The sequence below is a fragment of the Ustilaginoidea virens genome, chromosome 1 (genome assembly GCF_000687475.1).
Source record: "Ustilaginoidea virens chromosome 1, complete sequence".
Classification (NCBI taxonomy): Eukaryota; Fungi; Ascomycota; class Sordariomycetes; order Hypocreales; family Clavicipitaceae; genus Ustilaginoidea; species Ustilaginoidea virens.
Genome location: NC_057316.1, coordinates 4,492,079 through 4,515,274, shown reverse-complemented (window position 1 = coordinate 4,515,274; position 23,196 = coordinate 4,492,079). Strand labels below are relative to the sequence as shown.

The 23,196-nt window shown below is 57.0% G+C and overlaps 14 protein-coding genes across 14 annotated transcripts; 12 read left to right on the top strand and 2 right to left on the bottom strand.

The window, feature by feature from the left end:
- Positions 1-227: 227 nt before the first annotated feature.
- UV8b_01019 (uncharacterized protein) lies at positions 228-494 on the bottom strand (the record flags this gene model as incomplete). Its single annotated transcript, XM_043138517.1, has 2 exons — positions 228-304; positions 398-494. The coding sequence occupies 2 exons, from the start codon at positions 492-494 to the stop codon at positions 228-230; spliced, it is 174 nt and encodes a 57-aa protein (XP_042994451.1).
- A 791-nt stretch (positions 495-1,285) lies between these two features.
- UV8b_01018 (uncharacterized protein) lies at positions 1,286-1,519 on the top strand (the record flags this gene model as incomplete). The annotated part of the gene is made up of 1 exon (XM_043138516.1): positions 1,286-1,519. One exon carries the CDS (start codon positions 1,286-1,288, stop codon positions 1,517-1,519), a length of 234 nt encoding a protein of 77 aa, XP_042994450.1.
- Positions 1,520-1,690: 171 nt separating this feature from the next.
- Positions 1,691-1,978, top strand: UV8b_01017 (uncharacterized protein; the record flags this gene model as incomplete). The annotated part of the gene is made up of 1 exon (XM_043138515.1): positions 1,691-1,978. The coding sequence occupies one exon, from the start codon at positions 1,691-1,693 to the stop codon at positions 1,976-1,978; it is 288 nt and encodes a 95-aa protein (XP_042994449.1).
- A 117-nt stretch (positions 1,979-2,095) lies between these two features.
- On the top strand, positions 2,096-2,296 carry UV8b_01016 (uncharacterized protein; the record flags this gene model as incomplete). The annotated part of the gene is made up of 1 exon (XM_043138514.1): positions 2,096-2,296. The coding sequence occupies one exon, from the start codon at positions 2,096-2,098 to the stop codon at positions 2,294-2,296; it is 201 nt and encodes a 66-aa protein (XP_042994448.1).
- A 10-nt stretch (positions 2,297-2,306) lies between these two features.
- UV8b_01015 (uncharacterized protein) lies at positions 2,307-2,510 on the top strand (the record flags this gene model as incomplete). Its single annotated transcript, XM_043138513.1, has 1 exon — positions 2,307-2,510. One exon carries the CDS (start codon positions 2,307-2,309, stop codon positions 2,508-2,510), a length of 204 nt encoding a protein of 67 aa, XP_042994447.1.
- Positions 2,511-3,037: 527 nt separating this feature from the next.
- On the top strand, positions 3,038-3,636 carry UV8b_01014 (uncharacterized protein; the record flags this gene model as incomplete). The annotated part of the gene is made up of 2 exons (XM_043138512.1): positions 3,038-3,185; positions 3,335-3,636. The coding sequence occupies 2 exons, from the start codon at positions 3,038-3,040 to the stop codon at positions 3,634-3,636; spliced, it is 450 nt and encodes a 149-aa protein (XP_042994446.1).
- A 1,238-nt stretch (positions 3,637-4,874) lies between these two features.
- Positions 4,875-7,166, top strand: UV8b_01013 (uncharacterized protein; the record flags this gene model as incomplete). The annotated part of the gene is made up of 5 exons (XM_043138511.1): positions 4,875-4,896; positions 5,026-5,157; positions 5,238-6,193; positions 6,596-6,796; positions 6,960-7,166. The coding sequence occupies 5 exons, from the start codon at positions 4,875-4,877 to the stop codon at positions 7,164-7,166; spliced, it is 1,518 nt and encodes a 505-aa protein (XP_042994445.1).
- Positions 7,167-8,611: 1,445 nt separating this feature from the next.
- On the top strand, positions 8,612-10,537 carry UV8b_01012 (uncharacterized protein; the record flags this gene model as incomplete). Its single annotated transcript, XM_043138510.1, has 4 exons — positions 8,612-9,111; positions 9,198-9,731; positions 9,817-9,923; positions 10,017-10,537. The coding sequence occupies 4 exons, from the start codon at positions 8,612-8,614 to the stop codon at positions 10,535-10,537; spliced, it is 1,662 nt and encodes a 553-aa protein (XP_042994444.1).
- Positions 10,538-10,783: 246 nt separating this feature from the next.
- UV8b_01011 (uncharacterized protein) lies at positions 10,784-11,292 on the top strand (the record flags this gene model as incomplete). The annotated part of the gene is made up of 2 exons (XM_043138509.1): positions 10,784-11,183; positions 11,258-11,292. The coding sequence occupies 2 exons, from the start codon at positions 10,784-10,786 to the stop codon at positions 11,290-11,292; spliced, it is 435 nt and encodes a 144-aa protein (XP_042994443.1).
- A 1,938-nt stretch (positions 11,293-13,230) lies between these two features.
- UV8b_01010 (uncharacterized protein) lies at positions 13,231-14,564 on the top strand (the record flags this gene model as incomplete). Its single annotated transcript, XM_043138508.1, has 2 exons — positions 13,231-13,279; positions 13,426-14,564. The coding sequence occupies 2 exons, from the start codon at positions 13,231-13,233 to the stop codon at positions 14,562-14,564; spliced, it is 1,188 nt and encodes a 395-aa protein (XP_042994442.1).
- Positions 14,565-15,190: 626 nt separating this feature from the next.
- On the top strand, positions 15,191-15,529 carry UV8b_01009 (uncharacterized protein; the record flags this gene model as incomplete). The annotated part of the gene is made up of 1 exon (XM_043138507.1): positions 15,191-15,529. One exon carries the CDS (start codon positions 15,191-15,193, stop codon positions 15,527-15,529), a length of 339 nt encoding a protein of 112 aa, XP_042994441.1.
- Positions 15,530-15,653: 124 nt separating this feature from the next.
- On the top strand, positions 15,654-17,888 carry UV8b_01008 (uncharacterized protein; the record flags this gene model as incomplete). Its single annotated transcript, XM_043138506.1, has 2 exons — positions 15,654-15,983; positions 16,053-17,888. 2 exons carry the CDS (start codon positions 15,654-15,656, stop codon positions 17,886-17,888), a joined length of 2,166 nt encoding a protein of 721 aa, XP_042994440.1.
- A 1,000-nt stretch (positions 17,889-18,888) lies between these two features.
- Positions 18,889-19,768, bottom strand: UV8b_01007 (uncharacterized protein; the record flags this gene model as incomplete). Its single annotated transcript, XM_043138505.1, has 3 exons — positions 18,889-19,534; positions 19,591-19,645; positions 19,711-19,768. The coding sequence occupies 3 exons, from the start codon at positions 19,766-19,768 to the stop codon at positions 18,889-18,891; spliced, it is 759 nt and encodes a 252-aa protein (XP_042994439.1).
- A 493-nt stretch (positions 19,769-20,261) lies between these two features.
- On the top strand, positions 20,262-22,977 carry UV8b_01006 (uncharacterized protein; the record flags this gene model as incomplete). The annotated part of the gene is made up of 4 exons (XM_043138504.1): positions 20,262-20,283; positions 20,365-20,445; positions 20,507-22,653; positions 22,885-22,977. The coding sequence occupies 4 exons, from the start codon at positions 20,262-20,264 to the stop codon at positions 22,975-22,977; spliced, it is 2,343 nt and encodes a 780-aa protein (XP_042994438.1).
- Positions 22,978-23,196: the final 219 nt, after the last annotated feature.

Below are 23,196 nucleotides of genomic sequence, written 5' to 3'. Positions count from 1 at the left end.
GAGGCCACAGTTGGTGATGCCCTCCCTGTCTGGGAAAAGCCTCGTCAGGGCCACTATAGTTGGGTCTCCGTGCTTCACACTTTCACAAGCTCTTGGATGAAAAAACCTGGCGCAGGAGACTCTGTTGTTGCTCCTGTTGGTCATCGCCCGTCGACTCGGCCTTCTGACCGCTCTGTCAAAGGAACTCCACGGGCATGGAGAACGGCTTCTCCACTGCTCGCTTTCATTCAATTCTCCGCCTTCATCGCAAACGTCGAGAGATCTTGCCAAATCGCCAAGGTGCTTCGTAAAACCCTGGCCGTGACTAATAAATTCAATTTGGGTTAGTGTTAATTGTTCTTACGCCCCAGCCGAGAGGAGAATATGCGGAAATCCTGGTTCCAATTGCGCCCTTTACCTCGAAGGACGCCGTCAATCTCCACGCGCATGTACACTGGTGTCAGGGAATGCTCAAACGCAAACGCCGTGCGGTACTCTTGGCTGTGAACCTCCATCCTGGTTCTTGGCTCGTCGTCCTACAGAGCCACAGAAACTCCACGCGTCCATCATGTCCTTTTCAATGCTCGGCTCGTATCCTATTCCTCCAACCTTAATCAGCCCGCCCACCTCAACCTCTGGTGCTATGTTGGCTTTGCCGATCTTTTTCTGCACCGTGCTTGGCCCAATGAGCAGGCGCGCGGGCCGTGCTCGGTGACTTGGACCGAATAATCGTCTTGGATTTGCCGTGCACTCATCCCTGTGTATCTGTTACCGCCACTCCCCAAAGCATAGGAATAGCGGTTCGTGGCCAGCGTGACGTCACGTCAATACACTTGCCGATGCAAAACTGTAGCCTGCTATCTGCTTGAAGAGGATGTCAACGGTGTGCCATGTACACGATGCCGCCTGGGCGTCTGTCATTGCCCAATGTGCCCCCCCCCCCCCCCACTGTGATTGTTTCCAGTAATATTTACAGTCGATTTCAACGTTGCCGAAATGCAAACAAGGCGGAAAAGGCGGCGTTTCGACATGACCACTTTGTCACCGTAAAACATCCTGTCATTGACTGGATATTGGGAGGAAACAGCCTTCTAGCCTAGGCTATGAGACTCAACAGCATAAGCGGGTTCAACGTATAACAACGGCATCATTCACCATCTTTTTTCTTTTTTTTTTTTTGGTCCAACTTCTAGCTAGACCAAAAAGCACACAAACTCACCAAGGGGAACAACCATGTTTCTACTTCGTCCCGTACTCGAAAGTGTCGAAAGTGTCGAAAGCGTCAATGGTGTCCATTTCGGAAAGTATGGCTCGAAGCCGCCAGCCGGTGGTTCTGCAAAACCCCAAGTCGACAGGGGCAGAAGCAGAAGCAGAAGCAGAAGCAGAAGCAGAAGCAGAAGCAGAAGCAGAGACAGTCGCAGACCCCGCACCACAGGCAGATCACGGTATGCGTAGCATAGAGAGTCTACGGCAGGGGCTAGCACTTCCCCTTTATCTGATCAACACCAAGATGGAACGTCAGCAGGGCCTCTCGTCCTAGTCTCTTCACCTCCCGCCCCAACCCCGCCACCGCCAGAGCCTGCTGCTCAGGTCAACCCTGATAACCCAAAGGACGTCACCCTTGACATGTCCCTGGAAACAACGCCTCACCTGGAGGAATTCCTCGAGCAAAACTCTCGCCTCCGAAGGCTAGGCCCATTGCGAGAAAGCCATGGCCGAATTTGAACTCAAGATCTCGTCGTCCTCGCCTTCCATCTTGGACGATACCCATGTTCTGGTGCACCATGGACACTGCCTCTTCGATGCACGGCAATTCAGGAAGCTCTCTGATGTGGAAACGGTGTATCCGTCGTCTACGGCGCACAAACTGAGTAATGTAATGCTAAACTGGAATCTGCTTTTTCGCAAAGCTCAGCTTCTTGGCGAGCTTGACCTCAAGCAAACTCTCGACGACGAATCCTTGGCTGAGAGAGCCCTCTCGCTGGTCTCGAAAAACTGAACCAGATTCAACAGCGCGCCAAGATATCGAATACTTCCGTTCCATGATACTGAGCGCATTGAGCACCGGCGCTTGGGAGAAGAATCAGTAACTCGAACGTTGCCGAGGATACCGAGGATGCCGAGAAGAAGCAGCAGAAGGAGGGAAGCGCGGGGGGAAGCCGAGCTCCAAGAGCAGGTTCTAAAGCACCAAGAACAGGCGGCTTTCCTGAGCAGATCGAGAGCCGAGCCGGAGGAACGGCGGTCCCCAATGCGCAAAGCAGAAGCAGATGCTCGGTCGGCGAGGACGGAAGGCAAAGACCCATCCATCTCGGGATAGCTCCCCGATTATGGAAGCACGGGAGCGGCAGCGACGCGGCTGGCTGGGAGGTCACGACAGCAAGGTCGAGTCTCGACGACGAGGTGGCAAGGCCGCAGGCACAGTGGCGGGAGAGCATGGCAGCGACAGTCGAGGGGGATTCCGACGCGGGGGACTGAACGAATACGAAGTGTCGTCTGTAGCTGAGATGCAACATGATGTGGATTGCAATTGACTGCCTACGGGAGACAGGCCCCGGCTGTGGGAGATGCTGACCGTGACACGGTGACACGGTGACACGGTGACACGGTGACACGGCGGAGGCAGAGGCCATGGGGGATCGGAGATGCCAGCTGGTCAGCTACAAGTCGATCAAGGAGGATGAATCCACGTGTTTTTCATCAGCGGCGAGTCGAGAGTGTTTAACAACGGACAGGTATTTCGGCAACACGGCATTGCCACTGCCATTCATTGCCACTGCTGCGGATACTTGAAACAAAAGAAAAACAGCCAAAGGTGAGGCAAAAAGGTGGGCAAAAAGGTGGGCAAAAAGGTGGGCAAAAAGATGTGCGAGATGTCGCAGCTGGACAAACGGGGAATCGAACCCCGGACCACTCCCAAACGGTACGTATTCAGTTGCCTGAACCATGCTAAGGGAGTATTATACCACTAAACCATTCGCCCTTGATGAGTAAGCACGGTGTCTGAAGACTCAAGAAGGGTTGAGCCGCAGCCGCTCAACTGGTGGTTTATTCCGCTGCCATGTTTGCTCCTGTCACTGCCCGAGGCTACAAGGGGGTCGAGGAAGGGTCAATCAAGACCGCTGGTCGTCAAGCGCCATTTTTCTGGGAACGAATTGGACTTGTTTCAGCGCAGTGCGCACGGAGGATTGGACTGGCGGATTCGATTGGTGCGGAAAATGAAGCCCAGGCCTCTCCTTGACCCCTTAGTCTTGGTACATGTAGCCTTCGGAGCTGGTGGCGAGTACGGAGTACGGAGTAGTCTTGACATTAAAGGAAGTTGAGGCCCTGCGGTACGGAGTACTGTAAAACTCGTCAGGCGGCAAGACAAGCGAGCAAGAACAGCGCCATGGCTTCGTGCCAGGTGCCAGCAAGCTCATGGTGGGCGCAAAAGCCTTCGCAGCCGGGTGGAACGAGGAAAACGAAATGCCGTGGCATGATGGTGAGCAGCCATACTCCGTAGACCAGAGCACTTCCGTGCGGTGCCTCCGTGTCAGCATGGCACCGCATACTCCGTGCTCCGTACTTGGTGATGCTGTTGCTGTCAACGTGTGTTGCTGGATGCCGTTTCGTCCGTCAGCCCACAGACAGGCCGACGGCGCTGCGGGCCCCAACTGTTGAGCTGCCACATCAATGATGGATATGCCAATACCTAGGTACCTTGGGTGAGGTACGTGTACCTAGGTATGTATCTATAGCTGGATGGTTATCGACATGATACTGTATTGACATGAGGGCCCAAGGCACCAAGCAGCTTGGGGTTGCCGTCATGCACTGCCATGCTGACAGCTGGTGCAAAGGCCCCGGGCCACCATTGGTGGAGGACGCGCGTGCTGCGCCATCCCTCTTTCAGGGACAGATTGCCCTAATTTCATCACCACTTGCCCCGTGCCGTCAACTACTGCTAGTGTCTGGTGCCAGCAGTGCCAGCACCAGCTGCACCAACACGTCGTCAAGGCGCCAGCATTTGCAGCTAGCTCGGGCAGGGGCTGTCTGGTTGGAGCTACAGTACACCCACCCACTGAAGGCTTGGCCAGGGCAAGTGCGGCACCGGGCAGGGCAGTGCGGCAGGGCAGGGCAGGGCAGTGCTGCCCCGCCTCCCGTCAAGTCTGCCTCTGCCAGCTGCTTTCCAGTCCCCCAGCCCGTAGCCGTGCTTCAACTGCTGGTAATTCTCCCCTTTTGCCTTTCCCTGTGCATACGACTCGGTCCCCTCACTCGTCCCCTCTCCCTTTTGATGCAACATCTTCATCATCATCATCATCATCATCATCAAGTCCCAGACTTTCCTTCCAAAAATTCTCCCCGAAATCCCCCCCCCTCCCCCGCGCCCCAAAACAAAATCCACATCTACAACCTAGAAGCGTCAACTGCATCTTTTAACTGTCACGACGCCGAGCCAGCGCACGAGCCCGTCTCCGTTGCTTCCGTGCGGGCGGACCTGAGTCGACGAACTGGACGTGCTGCTGGGCTGGTCTGGTTTGCGGGGTTCGACCTGGACCATCCCTCATCCCCAAACCTAGAACCCGAACCGCTCGGTGCAGCCTCTCTCTCAACCTCGTACATATCCTATCCTCAAGTGCCGCCGCCGACGCTGCCGCCGCTGCCGCCGCCGCCGCCTCTAGCCATCACCTACGCAGCCCGCACAGCCTTTGCCATCTGTTGGCTATACAGTAGCCGTTGCATGAGCTTTGCTTTCTGCTACCGTCGTCGACACATTTTAGAGCTTCAGCACGCCTTCCTATCGCCCGCCCGTTCTGTTACGCCTTGTCTCGCCTCACCTGGTAACCTGGTAGCCGATAGACCTCCAGATTGTATCCCGCCCCGTCAACATCGATAAAAAAAATCACATCATCAACATCATGTCGTGGAAGCTCACAAAGAGTCAGTAGTGGCCTTTGACTCACCTCCCTCTCTCCTGCCCTTCCCCTCCCCCAATCTCTTCTTTGCGGCCACAACTTGCATCAATTTGTTATCAGATTTGGAAGCTGACTTGATTTCAAACCGTAACAGAGCTGAAGGAAACCCATCTTGGGTCCTTGAGCGCCTTTGCTCGATCGCCTTCCACCTCCACAATCACGGAGAAGGATGACAAGACGCCTTCAGCCTCTGGGGCTGTTACACCCACTGCAGAGAGCGCAATTGGTAAGCTCGCTCCAAGAATGTCACCCAAACCCCGCTCCACCCTTGGCTTGGAGCGCACCATGATAACCCTGCGTTCCCAGCCGCCTCAGAAGCCATGGCACAGGCACCCGTCGTCAAGCCACCAAAGCCTGGTATATTGGTGGTGACCCTGCATGAGGGTCAGGGGTTCTCCCTCCCCGAATCGCACCGACATGTCTTCACCTCCCAACATCAAGGATCCTTGTCCACTAGCAATGCTGCATCCAGTGTATCAGGCTCGGTACGCCCATCGTCCTCCCAACGAGTCGCGGGCTCGTACGTCAATGGGTCTGGACGCCCACACTCGTCGGCAGGCGGGTTTGGAGCCATTCCTACCAACCACGGCCGTATATCTGGCAAGTACATGCCCTACGCCTTGCTGGATTTCGACAAGGTGCAGGTATTCGTCAACTCGGTGGACGGGAAGCCGGAGAATCCACTGTGGGCTGGTGGAAATACGCAATACAAGTTTGACGTGTCAAGAGTCACGGAGCTCGTGATTCATCTCTACTTGCGCAACCCGAACGCTCCTCCTGGTTCTGGCCGCAGCCAAGACATCTTCCTGGGTGTTGCCAGGATCAACCCGCGTTTCGAGGAAAGACTGCCCTTTGTCGAAGATCCAAAGGCCAGCAAGAAGGACAGGGAAAAGGCTGCTGCTGAGCACGCCCAGCGTCAGAAAGGTGACGGACATGGCGGCGTGGAGTGGGTGGACATCCAGTTCGGTACTGGCAAAATCAAGGTCGGAGTCGAGTACGTGGAGACCCGCGCCGGAAAGCTAAAGATTGAGGACTTTGAGCTTCTCAAAGTTGTCGGAAAGGGCAGTTTCGGCAAGGTCATGCAGGTCCGGAAGAAGGACACCAACCGAATCTACGCGCTCAAGACGATTCGGAAAGCACACATCATCTCGAGATCCGAAGTTGCTCACACCCTTGCTGAGCGGTCTGTGCTGGCGCAGATCAACAATCCCTTCATCGTCCCGCTCAAGTTCAGCTTCCAGTCCCCCGAGAAGCTCTACTTTGTCCTTGCCTTTGTCAACGGAGGAGAACTCTTTCACCACTTGCAAAAAGAGCACCGTTTCGACGTCAACAGGGCCAGGTTCTACACGGCCGAACTGCTGTGTGCGTTGGAATGCCTGCACGGTTTCAGCGTCATTTACCGCGACCTCAAGCCCGAGAACATTCTGCTGGATTACCAGGGTCACATTGCTTTGTGCGACTTTGGCCTCTGCAAGCTCGACATGAAGGATGAAGATCGAACCAACACCTTTTGCGGAACTCCCGAATACCTGGCGCCCGAGCTGCTTATGGGCAAGGGGTACAACAAGACGGTCGACTGGTGGACGCTCGGCGTGCTGCTGTACGAGATGTTGACGGGACTGCCTCCCTTCTACGACGAGAACACCAACGAGATGTATCGAAAGATCCTGTCGGAGCCTCTTCACTTCTCCGACGTGGTGCCGCCGGCAGCCAAGGATCTTCTCATCAAGCTGCTGAATCGCAACCCGGAGGAGCGACTCGGTGCTAACGGCTCGGCCGAAATCAAAACCCATCCCTTTTTCCACGCCATAGATTGGCGCAAGCTGCTGCAGCGCAAGTACGAGCCTACCTTTAAGCCTAGTGTTGTAAGTAGCCAGACTACCTTTGATTCCCCGGCCCGCCGAAACTTTTTTTTTTCTTTTTCTTTCCCTTGTTTTATCCTTGCTTTGGTTTTTTTTTTTTTTTTTTTTTTTTTTTTTTTTTTTTTTTTTTGGCAAATGCAATGAATGGCTGACTGGCCAACCCTAGGTCGATGCTATGGATACCGGTAACTTTGATGAAGGCTTTACAAACGAGGCACCGCAGGATTCGTATGTTGAGGGGCCAGTGCTGTCGCAGACCATGCAGGATCAATTCCAAGGCTTTAGTTACAACCGCCCAATCGCCGGGCTCGGCGACGCCGGCGGCAGCGTCACCGATCCATCCTTTGTAGGGAGCATTCAAGATAGACGCTGAGGATAGAAACGTACGCGCCCGCGTGAAATCAAGGCAGGACAGCGTCGACGCAACGGGTTGCGCCTTGCCGTTCGCGAAGGGTGGAGCACACGTCAGAAGAACAGAATTTGGGGGAAAGGGGGGGGGAAGAGATGTGGGAGCGTGTTACCGTACCAGGGGCGTTACCGTACAACTTGGCATAGGATCAAACTGGAGGACGGTTGAAGCGGGTTTGTTTTTACACGGCCGTCAACTACAGGACCATGATCACATACTACTCGGAGTTTTGGCAGGCAACGCGGGTACAGTCTGATTTCTTTTTTTTTTTTTTTTTTTTTTTTTTTTGTGCAACAGCACGGAGCAAACCGAATGCGGTTATTGTTCAAACGCCCCGAGTCAACTGACGTTCCCCTTGTGCTGCAAAGAGGGCGAGCGAGCTTGCCAGTGCCTCGCTTGTATGCCGACCGCCCTGGTGGTCGTGACAGAGTGGCTAAGTGTTGTCGGGGCAGAAGCGTAAGCCTGCTCCAGGGTAGCACAGCGATCGCTCGCAGGGTGACGCCTCGACAACCCAGGCCAGGCCTTTCTTTGCTGGAAGCATTTTTCGGATATATGGGCCACCTAAAACCCCCAGGCATTCTCTCCATTTGCAGGTTGCAGGTTGCAGGTTGCAGGTTGCAGGTTGCAGGTTGCAGGTTGCAGGTTGCAGGTTGCAGGTTGCAGGTTGCAGGTTGCAGGTTGCAGGTTGCAGGTTGCAGGTTGCAGGTTGCAGGTTGCAGGTTGCAGGTTGCAGGTTGCAGGTTGCTGGTTGCTGGTTGCTGGTTGCAGGTTGCAGGTTGCAGGTTGCAGGTTGCTGGTTGCAGGTTGCAGACAGCAGACAGCAGACAGCTTTGTGATGAATAGCCATCGGGGTACTTTTGCTCTTTGTAGTTGTACATTTACCCGCTCTTTGGCTCGGATGGGATGGGAGGGGTAGAATGTGACATGTCGGTGGGGTTGCTGGTTGCACCTTCTCGATGAAATGCACGAAATGCCCCACAGAAGCTTATGTCATTTCATTTCATGCTGGCGCAGCTGGACGGCTCTTGCTGGTTGCCAACTACAGCACCCCAGAGCCCGTAAATTCACTGTGGGACTGGGACTGGGACTGGCTGGGGGGATGGGCTGAGGCACGTCAACCGAGTCGGTCAATAGTCACTGCCCCTTCGTTACGGCTTTCCTTTTTTTTTTTTTTTTTTTTTTTTTTTTCTTTTTTCCCCCGTACGTCACCGCGCAGTTTATTCCCCGCCGGCTGCCGTCTTTTTAATCAGCTCCATCCATAACCTTTCAAAGCGGGATCCAACAACATCTGGTACCCTGGTGCCCGAACCCATCGCAACTGCTTCCCCCTCGAAAGCCTGGCCACAGGAATAACGCGTGAGAGTACCGAAACCAGACCATCCATCACCTTCTTGCAGAAAGCGCACGCCATGGCCCCCGCAAACACACTGCCCGCCTGGGCCGAGCTTCAAGCTCACCGTGACAACGTCGGCAAGAACTTTGTCCTCAAGGAGGCCTTTGCTTCCGACCCCGATCGGTTCTCGCGCTTTGCTCGCACCTTCAGCTCCGATGGCGTCTCGGCCGACATTCTCTTCGACTTTAGCAAGAACCTGGTGACTGACGAGACCGTCGACCTGCTTGTCAAGCTTGCCAAGCAGGCAGGCGTTGAGAAGAAGCGAGATGCCATGTTTGCTGGCGAAAAAATCAACTTTACCGAGAAACGCGCCGTATATCACACTGCCCTTCGCAACGTCGGCGGCTGGGACATGAAGGTTGATGGAGTGGACGTCATGAACGCCGCCGGGGGCGTCAAGGACGTCTTGAACCACATGAAGGAGTTTTCCGAGCAGGTTCGGAGCGGAGAGTGGAAGGGATGCACTGGCCGCAAGCTGACCACCATCGTCAACGTTGGCATTGGAGGCTCTGATCTGTGGGTGCCCATGTCTTGTTTTCCCCGGGGGCGACTATCGCCGCGGATGACATGGCGCGTGTGGCTAACCAAACCCCGGTTCGCAGCGGTCCCGTCATGGTGACGGAGGCGCTCAAGCACTACGGTGCCAAGGATATGACTCTCCACTTTGTCTCCAACATTGACGGGACTCACATGGCCGAGGCGCTGAGAAACTCTGACCCAGAGACGACCCTGTTCCTGATTGCCTCCAAGACCTTCACCACGGCCGAGACTACTACCAACGCCAACACGGCCAAGGCCTGGTTCCTGGAAAAGACGGACAACAAGGGCGACATTGCCAAGCATTTCGTCGCCCTCTCCACCAACGAAGCCGAGGTGACCAAGTTTGGCATTGACAGCAGGAACATGTTTGGGTTCGAGAACTGGGTCGGTGGCCGCTACTCTGTCTGGAGCGCCATCGGCTTGAGCGTTGCGCTGTACGTTGGATACGACAACTTCCACAAGTTCCTCAGCGGCGCGCATGCCATGGACAGGCATTTCCGCGAGACTCCGTTGAAGCAGAACATTCCCATCCTGGGGGGCCTGCTCAGCGTCTGGTACTCTAATTTCTTCCAGGCGCAAACCCATCTTGTTGCTCCGTGAGTTGGCGCCCCCCCCCCCCCCCCCCCCCCTCCCCCACCCCGTAGGAATGGAGATGAAAACCAGCCGCTGATTCTTGCGCAGCTTCGACCAGTATCTTCACCGCTTCCCTGCCTACCTCCAGCAATTGTCGATGGAGTCGAACGGAAAATCGATTGCCTCGGATGGATCATCCGTCAAGTACACCACTGGTGAGTGGCGACGGCAGCGGGACAAAGCACCCCCAAGATTGGAGTTGCACGTTGAATGAACGACAAAAGGCTGAAACCGTGAAACCTCTTTAGGGCCCATCCTCTTTGGCGAGCCTTGCACCAATGCCCAGCACTCCTTTTTCCAGCTGGTCCACCAGGGCACCAAGCTGATTCCCACCGACTTCATCCTCGCGGCCAAGTCGCACAACCCCATCAGCAACAACCTGCACCAGAAGATGCTTGCCTCCAACTACTTTGCCCAGGCCGAGGCGTTGATGGTGGGCAAAACAGACGAGCAAGTCAGGGCGGAAGGCACCCCTGAAGAGCTCGTTCCGCACAAGCGCTTCCTGGGCAACCGCCCGACCACGTCCATCTTGGTCGGAGGATCAATCGGCCCTGCGGAGCTGGGAGCTTTGATTGCCTACTACGAGCACCTGACATTTACCGAGGGGGCCATCTGGGATGTCAACAGCTTCGACCAGTGGGGAGTCGAGCTGGGCAAGGTTCTGGCCAAGAAGATCCTGAAGGAGCTGGACGAGCCTGACAAGAGCGAGGGCCACGACACGTCGACGGGCGGGCTCATTGACGCCTTTAAAGCGTACTCGAAAATCTAGGTGCTGGCTGTTGAGGGGATGAAAGGCATGACACGGAAAAAGGCGAAACAAACAAACAGCATGTTCCAAAATTAGGGTTGCGCACGGGGGCGCCAAGGACAAACTGCTCGGGTAGCTGCGCACTATAGCAAATGACGACGACGACGACGACGACGACGACAACAAACTTGGGACTTGTGTCTGTGTGCGTGTGCGTGTGCGTGTGTGTGTGTGTGTAGGCGGCATGTCATTCCGTAGACTACCATTATGGAGTGTGCCACGCCGGGGTCGGGCTACGCAAATCTGGCCGGCTTTCCGAACCACATGAATGGCCCGATGATGCGATGGCGCACTCGGACTGGCGGGGGTGCTGGCGTGTTGACGAACCTCGGCGTGATCAGCGCTGTGGTCAACCGGCCGCCGTGGAACTCATGGCCATCATATTCCTATTCATATCATGGCGGCTATCTCGGCCATGGCTGGGATGGATCGAGCCGGGCGGCAGACGGGGCATGTTCGGGCGATGTCGGCACAAGGAGGGCAGGCACTGTGCGGGCCCTGCGGCACCGCGGCACCAGCGCCGTGGAGATTGCCCCGCACGCGCTGCTGCATGGCGAGTGGCTCCGAGCGCACTTGTACCAGACACATGTACTTCAGTCTACCCGAGGTAGGCGATGGCCTTGTTTCCTACTACGGCGCCTTGTTTCGAGCGGGGCCCAAGACGGGCGAGTCGGCGCGTAGAGGTGGCCGCCCACCTCACCTGGCTCCGCTGCTAAAGATTTGCTCCGGAGTGCTCCGCACACTGATCAGTGACTGACTGGCTGGCATGTTGGATTCACCCGGGCGACTGGGCGGTTGCATGCAGCGCACGGTGCAGCTGCGGCTCGGGCGGCACTGTGTGGGCCCTTCAGAATCAGCGCTGCTTGCAACAACAAGGCAAGGCGGCTAGGCGCAGGTCTAGCTAGGCCTGACGTCACTGCCGGCCAGACGGAGGTCAGTAGCCTGCGCAGAGGCCGCCCCGCCCCGCCCCCGCCCCCCTTGTAAAAGCCGCAAATGGGCCCTGGACGCGGCGGCAAGCAGCAACCGGATGGTCGAACGCGGAGTTGGCGAAAGCAGCTAGGCCCAGGACGGACGTGCCGTGGCATTGCAATGCATGTGTCCCGTCTGCACGTAAGTACATGCTATGTACTACGAGGTGATGCCACGGCTCGTGATTCCTGCGATGGGCAGCCGAGTCGTCCCGCTAGTCGGATCAAGTCAGTGGGAGGGCTCAAGGGGGGGCGGGCCGGGCGGGCCACCGCCAGAGGGGAAAAGCACATGCCTTACAGCGCGGAAAGTCAGTGCGGCGGCGAGTGCAGCAACTGCCCGAGCACGAGAATCGAGATAATAAGTCGTCCGCCTGGTTTGCTGTGCTTAGGCTGCGTCGACCGCTTCGGGCTAGTTGCTGCTGCTGCTGCTGCTGCTGCTGCTGCGGCTGTCCGTTTCTGGCGTCCGCCCTGCGCAAGCCCGCGGCCATTTGCAGCGGCACGGGGCGCCACGTATGACTCGCCCAAAATGAGGGGTCGACCGGCGCTGGCTTACGGCGGCCAAGGGGACGGCGCGCCTTTTTTTTTTTTTTTTTTTTTTTTTTTTCTCTCTTTTATTTTTTTTCTCCCTCCCGGAAGGTAGGCGGTGGCGATGAGTTGCCAGACATCTAGTTGCGATGGATAGTTCCACGCCGTCATCGAGGAAAGCACGGCCGGCCGCTCTGGGGGTGCCGCCGGGCCAAGTGACTCTTGTAGCGTCTGGCGCTTGAAACTAGGCCAGGCCAGGCGTCAACTGCGCAGTGGGGGCTGGCGGGTCGCGCCAGTTCTGGTGTGTCGAAAATTGAAAATTCTCGGCCTGTGAGTGGCGCGCCCTGGAGCTGGTGGGGACGTCGAGAGACCAGAGACCCCTGATAGCCCGCCCCGCTGGCAGGTCATTTATTTGTACATGACTACCGGTTCGGAGTACGCGGTACATAAGCACGCGCCTCGAAGCAGAGAGGAAGCAGCGACCCGGTCTTGTTGAGCACCTGATGCTGCCAGTCTTTTCTTGGGGTAAGCCGTCCCTGCCTCGCGAGGCCTGGCCTGCGTCCGTGAGCCAGGTGGTGGCAGGTGCAACAAGTGCCTGGACTCTACGCATGGAGCATCGTCATCGCCGCTCCATCGTTCCTGCTGCCGCCTGCACGCCCTTTCCCGGCGGGCCTGCCCCGCTTACCTTTAGGTAGGTAGGTACCTAGGTACCCAGGTAGGCACGCAGAGTGGGGTTCTGGACCCCTCCTCGCCAAAGGCCTCCTCCCAATGGCTTCCCAATGGCCTGGCCTTGCCAATGCCTCCCTCCCCCAGGAGGCAAGTTACCAGTGGCCACGGCCGTGTTTGTATCACCTCATCCTTTTGCCCGGTTTATATAAACTCTGTTTTCCCTCACTTTTCTCCTTTGCACACCCCGCACTTCTCCCCCCATTCTCACCACTTCCTCTCCACGTCAACACCGTCCCAAGCCCGCCAACAACACGCTCCGAGTCCGCTTTTGCACGACGACGCCTGAAATTGACCGTTGTCCCTTGGGAGTTTGGACCTGGATTTGTTTTTTTTTTCTTCTTCTTCCTTCCCCGGTTACGCCTATTCTCAAACGCTCCCAACTGCTTCTTCGCATACATCCCCCCCAAAGCGTAGCCGACAAAGCTATCAACAATGGCTCCTGCTGCTAAAAAGGCTGTCCACTTCGGTGCTGGCAATATCGGTACGTGGTTCCTGAGTGATGTTGCGCCCACAATCCCCGCTTCCCACCCCCGGTCAGCGCCCTGGCCCAGTATCGTCACGCAGCCGCAGGATCGCACAGTAGTCTTGTGCTTCCTCCTAAATCGCCGCGCTAACCTTTTCTCCCAGGCCGTGGCTTCGTTGCCTGCTTTCTGCACAACTCTGGCTACGAGGTTGTGTTTGCTGATGTTGTCGATTCTCTGATTGACAAAATCAACTCAACACCCTCGTACAAGGTGATCGAAGTCGGAACCGATGCCACCAGCGAGAGTGTCATCACCAATTACCGTGCCATCAACTCCAAGACCCACGAAGAGGACCTGGTCAAGGAGATTGCCACAGCCGACGTCGTCACCTGCTCCGTGGGTCCCAATATCCTCAAGTTTATCGCCCCCGTCATCGCCAAGGGTATCGACCGTCGACCAAACGGGAACCCTCTGCATGTCATCGCTTGCGAAAATGCCATAGGTGCCACCGACACCCTCGCTCAACACATCAAGGACCCTCGAAACACAGCTTCCCACCGTCTGGAGGATCACCACCTGCGGGCTCGCTACGCCAACTCGGCTATTGACCGTATCGTGCCGGCCCAAGACCCCAAAGCTGGGCTCAACGTCACCCTGGAGAAGTTTTTTGAGTGGGTCGTCGACAAGACCCCCTTTGAAGATGTCGGGATCCCCTCCATCGAGGGCATCAACTGGGTTGACAACCTCGCCCCTTTTATCGAGCGTAAGCTGTTCACGGTCAACACTGGTCACGCCACTGCTGCCTACCACGGCTACAACCGAAGTAAGCGTACCGTCTATGACGCTCTCCAGGACAAAGACATCATGGCCGAGGTTCGAGGGGCCTTGATGGAGACCAAAAACTTGATTGTTGCCAAGCACGAGTTTGAGGAAGACGACCAAGCCGCCTATGTCGAGAAGATTATCAAGCGCATTGGCAACGCCCACCTGGGAGACGCTGTCGAGCGTGTGGGCCGCGCTCCTCTGAGAAAACTATCTCGCAAGGAGCGCTTCATTGGTCCCGCTGCCGAGCTCGCCGAGCGGGATCAGCCCATCAAGTTTTTGCTTGATGCCATTGAGATGTGCCTCCGTTTTCAGAACGTCGAAGGGGACGACGAATCCAAGGAGCTCGCACAAATCATGTCCGACAACTCCCCCGAACAAGTTGTCAGCAAGGTCTGCGGCATTCAGAGCACCGAAAAGATCTACCCCCAACTGCTGCAAGTCGTCAAGCGCGTCCAGGACGACAGCCGCGAGGATTGACTGGATGGTTCAAGACCCGGAGCCCTGGAAAGCGGTAAAGGACGCTTTCGGGTGAAGCTCTGAATGCTTACGAGATATGATTTCCTAACGATACCTGGCTTGTTGTGGCTTTTGCAATACATGTGCTATGTTATGTTGACTGGCTCGTCAATGAGCAAGGCGCTTGGAACGATTTTTTTTTTTTTTTTTTGGGTCCTTTTCGGCTTGGGACCGATGGGCATTACATGGGATTGGAACCTGGTTGAAATGATCAAGGTCCACGGGTATATATTACAATGAGGTGATTTTGACAATGAAGAAAAAAATAAGCTCATGTTGCAATCAATCGTCTCACATGACATCTACTGCATGGGGCGAGGCTTGGGGATTGTGGGCTGGTTGCCGTCTTTGCGGCGTTCGCAGGTATGCCTTTGACGCAGGAAGGAGAGGCAATAGCGAGGCAATACCGAGAATTGGCGATGTAGGTTGTAGAACCAGGACGTCTGCCTGATATGTGAGGCCGTGAGGCCGTCTCACGAGTCGTGCTACTTACAAGCTTGCGAACGGCTCGGCCAGTAAAACAGCGCTCAACAAGGGCAACAATAGTAACAAGGGCAACAATAGTAACAAGGGCAACAATAGCAACAATGGCAAGGCCGCGAAACCGCTCAAAAAAGCAGCAAACAGAGCAGCACGCTATCATCCCTCCCGTGACAAATCCCTGCGAGCCTGACCCAGGTCCCAGACATGATATGGCGGTCTACATGCACGGACCAGACCCCAGACACGACCAGGCCCATTCTGGACGGGGACGTGACGTGGTGGGCAGCGCGCATGCCCTGTTGTACATAGGTGTTGTAGGTGCGCGCACCCGCTACTTACAGCCTACAGGTTGGCAAGGTGCCCGCCTACATGTACCTTATGTTGGGTCTGGTGCCTGCAGAGCTCCAACCTCCGGACCAGACTCTGTCTGGTCCGCCTTTTGAGCCCGGGCCAGGCTCCAAGGGGAACGCCAACATTGAACTGTTCCTGGGCTCCTTTGCATTTGACTGACGGGCAAATGAACAGAGTCTCCAGTCGACGCACCGTCAAACCCAAGGATATGCCGCCATGGCAGCTGTCCAACGCTCGCGTCTTCGCGGAAACAACACCTCTTCCTCCGCGACCTCTGTCCACACCAAGAGGCAGCTTGGCACGTCTCCGACTATTCATGCCAATGGAGGAGGCCATGGTGCTGGGGCGGCGGCACCGTTGGCCGTCTTTCTGACGAACCTACGACTTCTTGAGTTGGATTTGCTGCCGGACTGGCCCGGCATCACCATGGAGACGTTTGCGAGTACCACATCGGCGGGGGCGTTGCAGGGCCAAAGAAGGAGGATTCAGTGTGTCGAGTGGGCATTGGTGAGGTTGTTTGAGCTGTGGGATCCCCAAGAAGCTGCGGTAAGTCATAAGGACCCGAACACGCCTCCGGCCCTCGTCACACACGACGGCTAACCGTGCATGGCGTAGAGACTCGAGCCTTTTTTCCCGCCTCTCGACCAACTGCAGTCTGTCAGTCTTCGATCCGCAATACTAAGAGCCCTCGATACGGCCAAGAAGAATGGCATACTCGGCCGCGATTCCGTCATACGGAAGACGATGCTGGATGACTGCAAGGGCGAGCGGCTGGAAGAGGTGCTGGCTTACTTCTCCACGGCCGTGCTGAAAAAAGTGGCCCAAGAAGATTTGAAGGCCCGCGGTGCTCACCCACCGATATCCGTCAGCCTAGCGTGCGAGAATAGAGGATACAGCAGCGACGACAGCGACCTGAAGGCTCTGATTCTGGCTCACAAGGCTTCCCTTGGGCGTGCCTTGGAACGCAGGGACGAAGCGCGAGCCAGGTACCGCGACTTTGGCGACCTTGTCAGCGTAAAAGAGCGAGGAGTCCGTCGCAGAGCGGAGGCTATCCGAGCAGCAGTAGAGGCTGACTGCCGCCGAGATGCGCTGTCGAACAATGCAAGAGAGGAGATGCGTCGCCTCGTGCGGAACAACTGGTCTGGAAACGAAAACTGGATGGAGACCCTTGTGCAGGGCGACTCTCACGCTCAAGGCGCGGGACTGCTCGAAATGCCCTTTGACCGAGTGTGGAGACGGGTTGAGCAAGGACGCCTGGCCGAGATTGAGGACAGCGCGGGCGGTCTTTTGGAACAGCTCGAGTCCAGGGTCCGGATGCAGAACGAGAGGCTGGCAAGGTGGGACACCTTTCGCAGGGACACATTCGGCCAACCGGCCCAGGCGTCTGCATCGCCGCTGAGGAAGCGGCCGCAGCAGAACAGGCCGGTCCAAGGCATTGATTTCCGCTTCTCGGAGCACCAGCACTGCCAAGTAGGCAACGCCGCCGATCTCCGCGCTTCCAACACGAGCGAGGGGCCGAGGATCGTCCCCAAACACAAGGAAGTGCTCGACGGGCTGCAAGCCGAGCTGGCCAAGATTAAGCGTGCTGGCGTCACCGTCTCCGACTTTGCGAGGAAGGGCACCTCAACCGATCATGAGGCATCGCCTGGGAGCGTTTCGCCCGGACTGCCTGGAGACGGCGGGGAGATGAGCGACCTCGACGACCAAGCCTACGAACCTGAGCCGATCCCCGTGCGTACCAACAGGACGAGGCTGCAAAGTCTGACAAGACATGCCGTCGAGCCGCAAATCACAGCGCTCTCCGAGATATTCTCCCACTCCGCCTCGACGCGATCCTCGCCCTCCCCACGCCAAGACCGAAGAAACAGCACGCGCGCTCATGACGTGTACATCCGCCCTCTGGAAGACGACGACGACCAAGACATTGAGCCTCCTCCATCTCCAACGCAAAACATGGCAAACGAAATCCTGGATTCAATGGACCAGCAGTCCCCTTCGCCAATCAAGCGAACCCAACCCAGACCAACGCTCTCCCTAGCCCAGAGGACCCGTCTCTCCATGGCGGGCAGCCACTCTCCGTTCCTGGACGAGGAACCAGAGCCAGAGCTGCCGCTCGGACCAGCGGCCCCCTGCGACAGCGCCAAAGGCGGGCCCGCGCCCGTCTCGCCGAGCGCGGAACCCGAACCCCTGGATCTGGCGAGCAGGACGCGTCTCAGCATGGCGGGCTTCGAGCAAGCCCAGAAGAAGGCGCAGCTTGAGCGACGCAGGTCCCTCCGGAGGCCGAGGGCGCTGCCGAGGAAAGAGGGGAGTTGCTTCCCAGCAGTGGCGGAGGAATCAGTCCGAGACCACGCCAAGCTGGCCGAGGAGCTGATGCTGGAGGAGGATATGGAGGCCGTGTTCAAGTCGCGGCCGAGGATCAAGGCCAGCCCAGTGGGGAGCCCTGAGTGGTGACGGCCAGCGAAGGCGGTGGAGACTGCTCGGAATGGACGCTGGAGAGGGGATGCAGCGTGCGGTTGATGCTGCCGCGTTGGATGACTGATGGTGCTGATGGTGCTGATGGTGCAGATGGTGCAGGGGTCGTGTAGGTGGATTCTAGAATGAGGACATGATGTTGTTGACGCGGGGGCTTAAGTTGGAAGATGGTATAAATGAGGTTATGACTACGTTGATGCAAGGATCGCAAGTTGGATGGTACGAGTGAGGATATGACCATATTGATGTTAGGGTTGTAGGTAGGAAGCTATGAATGAGGATGACGACGATGGTGGAAGAATTGTAAGTTGGAAGATGGCATGAGGCTATGATCAGGTTTATGCACGAATCGTGGATGCTATGATTGAGGATATGACAAAGTTGATGCCAGGGTCGTAAATGGAAGATGCTCAAATGAGGATGACTGCTTTGAAGATAGGGTCGTAAGTTGGATGCTCTGAAGTAAGGATATCAGTATATTGATGAAGGGATCGCATGTAGGAAGCTACCAATGAGGACATGCTACGTTGATACCAAGTTTTTGAGAATATAAATGTGCCATTGGCATGGAGCGTGGAGATGCTGGAACACTTACACAGTAAGCCGTGACGCGGAAGGAGTAGACATGCGTGCAATGTACCGTGATTGGAAAATGCCATGAGCATGGAATGACTGAGCGTGATGCAGCATAGTGCGGCAGCAAATGTCAGCGTAGAGGATTCATGGATTCATATGTAAAACAATTTGCCTGGAGCATAAAAGACCAAACATCTACAGCAACCCGTGGATAGAAACATCAGTAGAAAACCCCCCATATAAGACAATATCCCTGGAGCATGAATGACCAATCACTGCAGCATCTTACACAATACAAAGATTACATGCACCATCGTGAAAAAAAAACACAGAATGACCGCGTCGACAGAGTACCATTGAGAGCGTGATATACTTTTAGATCCTATTGTACAGTTCAAACCCCTCACCACCCCTGCTTCTTGAGTTCCATGACGCGACTCACCACCTCCTTGAAGCCCGCCTTGAACCTTGCCCTCCACCGCTGGCTCCTTAACCTCTTCTTCCTCAAACCCTTCCTCTCATGAAACTTTTGCGAATGGTACTTGCTTTTGACTTTTTGGTCGCGGCACATCCTCTCCAGGACGCGAAGGGCCAAGATGGGCGTCGGTGCAGACTGCGGAGTGAGGCGGTCCGCGATGAAGACGGTTCGACCCACGACAGCTTTGGCGCGCACGTTGGGTTGGTTGAGAGGATTGCTGCTGGAGCCGAGGGAACGCTTGTAATCGGAAGCCTTTGCGTTGACCAGGTTCGAGAGATCGACCGTGGCATAATCGACAGCGTTGTAGGCGTGCGTCGTGGGTTTAGGCCCCGAGGCAGCCTCACCAGAGCTTTCTGGCGGCGGTGGCGGCGGAGGACGAGGAGGAGCAGCGCCATAAGGAGAAGCGTCGGCATCGGGAGAGCTTCTGGCCCCGGGAGCTGGAGCATCCTGCTCCAAGGACGCGGCTGACGCGATGGCATCTGGAGCCGGCTCGGGCAGTGCATTGTTTCCCACCAGGGGGTTGACGCGGCCAGCTGGTGGGAAGGCATTCGACGGGCCGCCGTGCGCTGGTCTGGACGGTGAGATTCGGAGAGGGAGGGCTGTTGAAAAGGCCCTGGTGGCTTGCACACGATAGGCCACGGCCATTCGACATAGCGGTATGGCTCTGTGCCTCGGGGCGACCCTGAGATCGATTGTTAGAGAGGCAGCTTCGTCGCAGGCGGAAGGCGGTCTGGGAGGAAAGTTTACATCGTGAGGACTGTTTAGATGAATCGGCCGGCTTGGTGAGGCCAATTGCCAGTCGCATTCAGCACATTCAGCGCATTCAGCACCTCGGTTTGTTCTCGAGCCTCGTTCCCTCGATGGAATCGAGGAATGAAAGTTGACGAAAAGCCGCCCGGAACGGAGAAACGTTGGTGCGCGATGGCAGCGCTCCACTGAACCCTTCCCTTCCCTTTGGTTGGCTTAGTGTGGGGCGTAGTTTTGCTGACGAGGCTGGCCAGCAGCTTTGTTCTTCGCTTCGCTCTGCTTGACGAGCGAGAGCAAGCAAAGCCCGTCCTCAAACTTGGTAACCGCATCACCGTGCTCAATTGCCTTTCATCGCGCTGCCACCGAGGGAATCGCCGGTGATCAGCGGACTTTTATTTACCATCTTCCGTAGTGGCAGCGTGCCCGAGCGACGGGCGTTTGCCAACCACCAACGATTCTCCACGTCACTTCCCTTTTTTAATTTTTTTTCCTTCCCTTTTCGTTCATTCCCCCCCCCCCCAAGAACCTGCTGTTGCGACTTGACTTGCGGCATGGCCTACAACCAATATGGGGGTAAGCTTGGAATAAAACGGGATCACTGACGGATGGCTGCCTTCGAAATGGTGTTTTTGTGCCTAACGAGTATTCACCCAGGAAACCCCTACAGCATGCCACCACCTGGCTATGGTGGCTACGGCCCTCCTCCGCCTGGCTTAAATGCGCCTCCAGGCTTAGGTACGACTCGAGTCTCTACAGCACGCTGCGGTGACGGATACTAACTGCCGCACATTATCAGGGCCGCCTCCAGGAATGTCTGCTCCTCCCGGTATGAGTGCTCCTCCAGGTATGCAGCAGGCCAACGCTCCCCAATCTGGGCGTCCCGGCGGCTTACCCGCCAACTTTCAGGCCCCGCCTAATATGCCGAACATCAACTTCAACGCACCCGTTATCAGACTAGGCACAAGCACACCGGCCGCAGAAGGAGGTGGTGGTGGAGGAGGAGGAGGAGGAGGAGGAGGAGGAGGAGGAGGAGGTCGAAGCGGCGGTGGTGATCGGTCACACGGCTCCGGCTCCGGCGGCGGCAGACCAGGCCTGGGTATGGAGCGGGGTGCGGACCGCGAGCGAGGTGCCGCAAGAGAACCCCCTCAATTTCTGTTACCTCCTACGAGTGACGAAAAACTCCGAACCATCATGCTCCACCAGCTGCCTGATGGCATGCGCGGCGATGAGGGAGTCCAGAAGCTGTTGGGTGCAGTGGGCGCCCTGCGGAAGTGGGAGTCTTCTGCCAGCGTCATGGACGAGCATAAAGGAACCAGGTTCGGGTTCGCCTTGTTCGAAGATGCCGAGTCCCTGTCCAACGCCGTAAAGCTACTGTATCAGCAGGACATTGATGTACCAGCTCAACGGCAGGCCGGCACGACCGATCCGATGCCGGAGGACGACAGCTTTGACGGCATTGAGAAACGAAAGCTCGCGGTTGCCGTGGACCCCACCAGTCTGAAATATGCCGAGTCTTTTGAGGAGAAACGGTCAGATAACCCCGATGCGCTCAAGCGGCTGGAGAAGGCGCAAGCGGAGCTCAAACGAGTCATCAGAGAGCTGTTTTACCCGCCCATCAGCACGGACGCCGATAAGGACGGTGACGTTGCCATGAAGAACAGTGCGGACGAGAATGTTGAGGTGATCAACATCTCCATAGCCCAGGAAGACGAATTGGCCGACATCCCGGCGGAGATGCGCGAGGTTGTGGCCGGAGAAATTGCCTCGTTTCGTGAGAGGAGCAACCAGCGAGACCTGGAGCGGCTCAGAAAGGAAGAAGAGTTTGAAGAGATGGAGAGGCAGAGGAATGGGGCGTCACGCCAAACAGCCGGAGCCAACAATATACCGCTGGGTCCCAGGTCTTCGGTACCGAAGGCTCCGTCCGGGCCAAGGGGACAGAACGGCGTCAACCGAAGCGTGTCGTTTGTCAATGGCGAATATGGGACAAGTCGGGCCGAGGAAGAGTCGGATACCAGCGACACGGAGCTGGAACGACGACGCAGGAAGGCGCAGGAAGCAGAAGACGACAAGGCCTACGTGGATGCCGAGCGCAAGTGGACGAACCGTGAACGGGCAAGACAGTCTGCGCTGGACCGAGAGAGGGATCGCGAGAATCAAGAGGCCGAGTCGGAGCAGCGCAAGAAGGACGAGCAGCTGGAACGAGAGCGGTCTTGGAACGACGAGCGGGAGGCGAGCCGCAAGTCTCACCCGTACTACCGCGACCATTCAAGCTGGGTGAGGAAACGAGCGGCAGACCGGGCGGACGAAGAGAGCAAGGACGACGCGGACCGGCGGGCGGAGAACGAGGAACAGCGCAGAGAGCAAGCGCAGCTGGAGAAGGCGCGAGGCATGGCGGATTCATTCCTGGACCAGCAAGCAGAGGAGATGGACCGGCGCGAAGCCGCCTCTTCAGCCGCCGCCGCCGTTGCTGCTGCTTCAACGGCGACGGCGACGGCGGCGGCGGCGGCGGCTCCCCAGCCGTTCAAGCTGTCGTTGGGTGCGGCTGCCCAGAAGGCGCAGGCCTCCAGGCTTCCGCAGCGGCGCACGATTGCCGAGGTCGAGGGGCTTCTGGACGACGAGGACACGGAGCAGTCGAGCAAGCGACAGCTCGTCCCGATCCAGCTGGAGCCGATATCTGGCGCGGCGGCCATGACGGAGGAGGAGATCACGCAAGCCGTCAGGGCGCTTGCCCAGGAGATTCCGTCCGACAAGGACGGGCTGTGGAGCTGGGGGGTCAAGTGGGACTACATGGACGACTCGGTTGTGCGGGAGAAGCTGCGGCCGTTTGTGGAGAAGAAGGTGGTGGATTACCTGGGCGTGCAGGAGGAGATGCTGGTGGAAGCGGTGGAGGAGCATCTGCGCAAGCACGGCACGGCGGCGGCTCTGGTGGAGGAGCTCGAGGGGGTAAGTTGGACTGTCTCTCTGCCTGCGCTTTTGATGATTTTTGGGTTCTCTTTTCCTGATTCTCTCCCCCCCCCCCCCCTTTTTTTTTCTGTCTCCCTTGCCTCTCCTTCACCCATGTGTTGGACTTGGTCCGCTCTACAAACTCTTGGCGATTCCCTTTTCCTTCTCTCCCTTGACCTCGTACTCACCCACATGATGGATTTGGTCTGCTCTGCTAACTCTGGCCCCTAGGCTCTGGACGAAGACGCCGAAGATCTGGTCAAGAAGCTGTGGAGGATGGTCATTTTCTTTACCGAGAGCGAGAAGCGCGGGCTGCCGGCGTAGAGCTGCCAGCTCGCCGGGTGGGAAGGTCCAGTCTGTTTCCCGCCGTTGACCCAGGACACGGCGGTGGGATCATGTATACGTTTAACAGCCATTTAGGCATGCGTTTTTTGTCACCACGAGCGGGCGGGCGAGCGGGCGGGCAGGGCAGGGCAGGGCAGCAGGGTGTCTGACGCCTCCGCTGCAGGGTCGTGTATGGTGTTTGTTGCAGGCCAGGTTGCC